The sequence below is a fragment of the Mytilus trossulus genome, unplaced genomic scaffold, assembly GCF_036588685.1.
Source record: "Mytilus trossulus isolate FHL-02 unplaced genomic scaffold, PNRI_Mtr1.1.1.hap1 h1tg000158l__unscaffolded, whole genome shotgun sequence".
Taxonomy (NCBI): Eukaryota; Metazoa; Mollusca; class Bivalvia; order Mytilida; family Mytilidae; genus Mytilus; species Mytilus trossulus.
The window spans coordinates 4,422,344-4,424,658 of NW_026963304.1; the positions used below are offsets into that span (position 1 = coordinate 4,422,344).

Consider the following 2,315-nt stretch of genomic DNA (forward strand, 5'->3'; position numbering starts at 1 on the left):
AAAATCAATTATCAATTTATGGGCCCTCATAAAATCAACCCCAAGGATGCACTCCTGTGCCAGGTCCCTAGCTACTAAAACTGACTGTCTTCCCACTTCCTGTCCTATACAAATACTTAGTTGTGTTTTCCCTAAGATATCAATAGGTTCACCATTTGCTGATACGACCTTGTGCTGTTCCCTTACTAACTCAAGTGTACTAGGTACATTAGTGCTACTACCTGCTGCACACCTGTACCTATCACTCGTGCACAAGTTACTCCGTAAGGTCTCCCACAAAGCTTCACTTATCAGTGTATAAACTGAGCCAGTATCGACTAACATATCCACCAGTCTTCCTTCAATCTTCCCACTACAAACAATTGACAGTCCCGTGCTAAAACAGTCAGTTTCTACCTTGTCTTCATCCAAAGGGTAATTTCTATCAGGGTCCAATATTTTGGCTGACGTGTGACCCTTCATATCAGCCTGTTTTCGTTTCCCGGATTCTGGCTGCAATCTCTGCTAATGTGCCTAGATCTCCCACATGTCCAGCAACCACCAGGTTTCACGCGCTGTCCCGTCTGTCTATTTTTATGGCATTCTCTGCTTGTATGGCCAAAATCATAACAAGTCCAACATTGCAAGTCCTTTTGATTTCCTCCTCGCTGCCCTCGACCATAGCCTCCTCTTCCACGTGGCTGATATCTAGAAGAAGCTGTTGTTCTTTCCTTATCCTCTTTCATCAGTTTCATCATGTCTGTCATCAGACCAATAAGCTCGTCTGTTTTTGACGGGTTGATACTTGCACATGCACCTGTTTCATCTGTCATCGTGGCCAAAATTTTCTGTTCTGGAGCAGTATTTGTATCCTTAACGTCTTTCTCCACTGCTTCCCACTCTAACGTCATTCTTATAGCTTCATCAAGCGTTTTCGGATTTGCATGTCTCACTTTCAAAGCTAATTCTGTCTTATCTAGGCCCCTTAAAAACTGATCCTTGGCTTATTCATCTCGGACATTATTTGACAAAGATGGATATGCCTTACGTGCCAGAGTTCTAATTGAATTACCCATTTCCAAATATGTTTCCGAAGGTTTCTTTCTTCTTCCCATAAACTCTGATTTATAAAGATCTGGCCTTGTAGTTGTGTCAAACCTTGCAGTTAGTTCTGCTTTTAATTTAGTCCAATCTTTCTTAGTGTCATCATCTAGATCGCTTAAAACCTTACCTGCCGTTCCTTTCAATCTAACTATAATGAATTTACATTTTAAGCCATCATCCCAGTCGTTCAATGATGAACAGCTTTCAAACTGAAATAGCCAATCTGTCCATTCTTCTTCACCAGTAAAGACATCTGGCATAACAATTGGTCTTTTTGTTTTTGCGACATGCTGTACTTCGTCTCCATTCTCCGCCATTATTATAATTCTTCAAAAAATATCTAGGTTTATAAGTTTGTCTTTAGAGCAATATAATAAGAAATTAAGGTTTAGATATATTTATAATGAAAATCTTTTTATATAAATATATATGCATAAAGATCAGTTTCTATTCAAACAAAACTTGACTACAATGTATGAGCTACTACCTGCTGCTCAACATGTATCAAGAGAACAAACAAATATTCTTAATACCTTAACTGAACATAAAACTTGTTACCAAAGGATACAAAATAGCTTTTATAGTTTTACATTAATTGTCCTCTCTTAAAATCCCAAGAGTCTTCCCTGTCACTATCCTCTGACTGTGAATATTCTACAACCGAGCTGCCAGCTATTATGTCATCTGATGATTGTGCAGCCTCCGCTTTTGTATAACCAATTTCAGCCCTGATAGCTATAATTAATTGTGTAAACCACTTTTGTTTAATAGTCGAAGTACCATGTATTCCGTCATACAATTCTCGAAAATCGTTTTTATATACTTTTTGATACTTTTTACCTCGTTTTACTTTACCAAGCCTGCAAACTGATCTGTGCCAAGAAATTGTGCGACAGCCTTTTAAATGTCCGGACTGTTTTTCACAATTTCCAAAAATTATTTTTTCATTTAACAGTTCAACTTCCTTTTCTAAATCTTTTTGAAACTTGAGCAGATCATCGTCCGATATCTCTGAAACTGTCAACTTCTTATTCTCAAAACAGTGTTCCTTATATTTCTTAAAACTTATTGGTGGCACAGTTATAAAACCGACTAAAGCATTTGGTAATTTAGCTTTAACCGCTGCTTTAAATTCTAATATCTTCTCATATATTTCAAGACCTTTAGCACCTGAATATACTAGCTCACGTTCCCTGTTTTTATTTTTAATAAATTTTGTGAAGTCGTTTATT

The 2,315-nt window shown here is 37.3% G+C and overlaps 1 protein-coding gene across 1 annotated transcript; it reads right to left on the reverse strand.

Annotated features, from left to right (window-relative positions):
- Positions 1–458: 458 nt before the first annotated feature.
- Positions 459–890, reverse strand: LOC134700573 (uncharacterized). Its single transcript, XM_063561950.1, has one exon. The coding sequence runs from the start codon at positions 888–890 to the stop codon at positions 459–461; it is 432 nt and encodes a 143-aa protein (XP_063418020.1).
- Positions 891–2,315: the final 1,425 nt, after the last annotated feature.

Excerpts from the sequence above, each read along its gene's own strand:
- LOC134700573 (XM_063561950.1), bottom strand. The coding sequence starts at position 890 with ATGACGTTAGAGTGGGAAGCAGTGGAGAAAGACGTTAAGGATACAAAT.